At 56.8% G+C, this 2,161-nt stretch overlaps 1 protein-coding gene across 1 annotated transcript; it reads left to right on the top strand.

Moving 5' to 3' along the window:
- Positions 1–106: 106 nt before the first annotated feature.
- ETH_00015575 (uncharacterized protein) lies at positions 107–1,869 on the top strand (the record flags this gene model as incomplete). The annotated part of the gene is made up of 4 exons (XM_013379256.1): positions 107–448; positions 612–726; positions 925–1,363; positions 1,560–1,869. Coding segments are annotated over 4 exons (1,206 nt in total), but the record flags the coding sequence as incomplete, so codon positions are not given.
- Positions 1,870–2,161: the final 292 nt, after the last annotated feature.

The following is a 2,161-nucleotide window of genomic DNA, read 5'->3' as shown; positions in this document are numbered from 1 at the left end:
CTGCTGCTGCTGCTGCTGCTGCTGCTAGTGGCAGACTTGGCTGCTTTTAGGGACCTTGCTGGTGCTTCTCATTTAGCTGCTGCTGTTGCTTGTGGTGCTGCTGCAGCGCGGCACCGCAGCGGACCTTGCTGCATTTGTTGCTGCTCGCCAAGCCAGCAGCAGCAGCAGCAGCAGCAACAGAAACGGTCGCTGTGACTCTCCAGAAAGGCGAGAGCTAGCAGCAGCAGCAGGCCTTCCAGCAGCAGAAAACTCAGCAGCGCCAGCAGCAGCATCAGCAACCCCTGCAGCAGAAGCAAATGGCACAGCAGCAGCAGCAGCAGCAGCAGCAGCGGCAGCAGCAGTGCCACCCGAGACAGCAGTAGCAGCACCAAACTGCGTCTCGAAGCTTTTGCTGCCGCGGCAGTGCCGCAGCGTCTCCCGCTTTCACGCAGCGATTTGCTACCAACCTGTAAACCCTAAACCCTAAACCCTAAACCCTAATTCTGCAGCCTCTGACGCTCAAGAACTTGATTGTTGCCTTGCTCCCCGCAGCAGCCCACGTGAAAGCTGCGTAACCCCTAAACACCCAAAAAACCAGGGTTTAGGGTTTAGGGTTTAGGGTTTGTGCGCAGGCCAGCGGCAGCTGGGTCTTGACAAATTTTTCCCCACGGCGAATTTTCGTTGCTGCAGAATTCTGCAGCGCAGCAGAGCAGCAGCAGCTGCAGCATCAGGAGGAGGCTAGGCCTGGTAAACCCTAAACCCTAAACCCTAAACCCTAAACCCTAATTGCAGCCCGAGCTCTGCCTCAGAGCTTTCCGCAGCCCGCTGCAGCTTCAGATGCAGCTATTTTTGCGGCTGTCCCACTGCCTGCTGCTGCGTGTGCTGCTGTTGCTTGTGCTGCTGCTGTTGCTGCTGCTGCTGCTGCTGTTGCTGCTGCTGCTGCAGGAGAAGGTGTTGAGAATGGGGGCTACGCTCTGAACCTTCGAGAGCCTCTTTGCCTCTCGCCGTGGAAGTACCGCATCATGCAGCAACAGCAGCAGCAAGAGCAGCAGCAGCAGCAAGAGCAGCAGCAGCAGCAGCAAGAACAGCAGCAGCCGCAGCAGCAACATTTGATGGAAGACGGGGTTAAGGGATCTCATCAGCAGCAAAACAACAGCAGCGAAGGGGCTCCTGCTTCTCTGTGCAGAAGCAGCAGCAGCTGCAAGAGCAGCAGCAGCAGCACCAGTAGCTTTAAGATCAGCAGCAACTGCAGCAGCAGCAGCAGCTGCTGCTGCTGCTGCTGCGACAGCAGCAGCTGTGTCTTGAGTCCTCGGGCAATTTTGCAGTTAGCGAAAAACCTCCAACTGATTTGGCGGCTGCCGCTTCCCATCGCAGCCCAGCCATCGTAAATCCTAAACCCTAAACCCTAAACCCTAAACCCTTTCTACGGCGAAGCTCCGCGTCTGTGCTCTGCTAAACCCTAAACCCTCGCTCGAGCTTCAAGTCTCCAGGATGACATTTGTGTTCGCAGCTACGGCGGCACGGGTTTAGGGTTTAGGGTTTAGGGTTTAGGGTTTGCTTGGGGTTTGTTGATGCTGCAGGACTGTGTTGAGGCGGTTTGTGCGCGACATTTCAAACAGCAAAGTGCAGCAGCAGCAGCAGCAGCAGCAGCAGAAGCACGTGCTTCAGCTGCAGCAGCAGCAACTGCAGCAAGGTCTAGCTCTTGACAGCAGCAACACTGTGCTGCAGCTGCGGCTGCAGCAGCTGGAACAGCAGCAGGCGGAGGCGCAGCAGCAAAAGCAGAACCGGAAGCAACAGCAGCAGCAGCAGCAGCAGCAACAGCACGGTGCAGGTGTCAAGCACGAAGAAAAACAGCAGCAGCAGCAGCAGCAGCTACTGCAGCAAAAATGAACAGCTGCTGCAACAACAGCAGACGTTGTAGCAGCAGGGAGCAACTGCTGCTGCAGCAGGGAGCAGCTGCTGCAGCACAAGCAGCTGCAGCAGCAAGAACAGCAGTTACTAAAGCAGCAGGGATCAACCGCTGTTGCAGCAGCAGCAGCAGCAGCGTTGCGGCGACTGAAAACAGCAGCCGCAGCAGGAGGGAGCAGCAAAACCTAATGCACAAGCTTCGAAGCTGCATCAGCAGCAGCAGCAACAGCAACAGCAGCAGCAGAAGCAGCGGCAGCACTCAAGTGACATTGCT

The sequence above is a fragment of the Eimeria tenella genome, genomic scaffold, assembly GCF_000499545.2.
Source record: "Eimeria tenella Houghton genomic scaffold, Eth_scaff1654, whole genome shotgun sequence".
Taxonomy (NCBI): Eukaryota; Apicomplexa; class Conoidasida; order Eucoccidiorida; family Eimeriidae; genus Eimeria; species Eimeria tenella.
The sequence above is the reverse complement of the archived record's forward strand: the minus strand, read 5'-3'. Positions and strand labels throughout refer to the sequence as shown.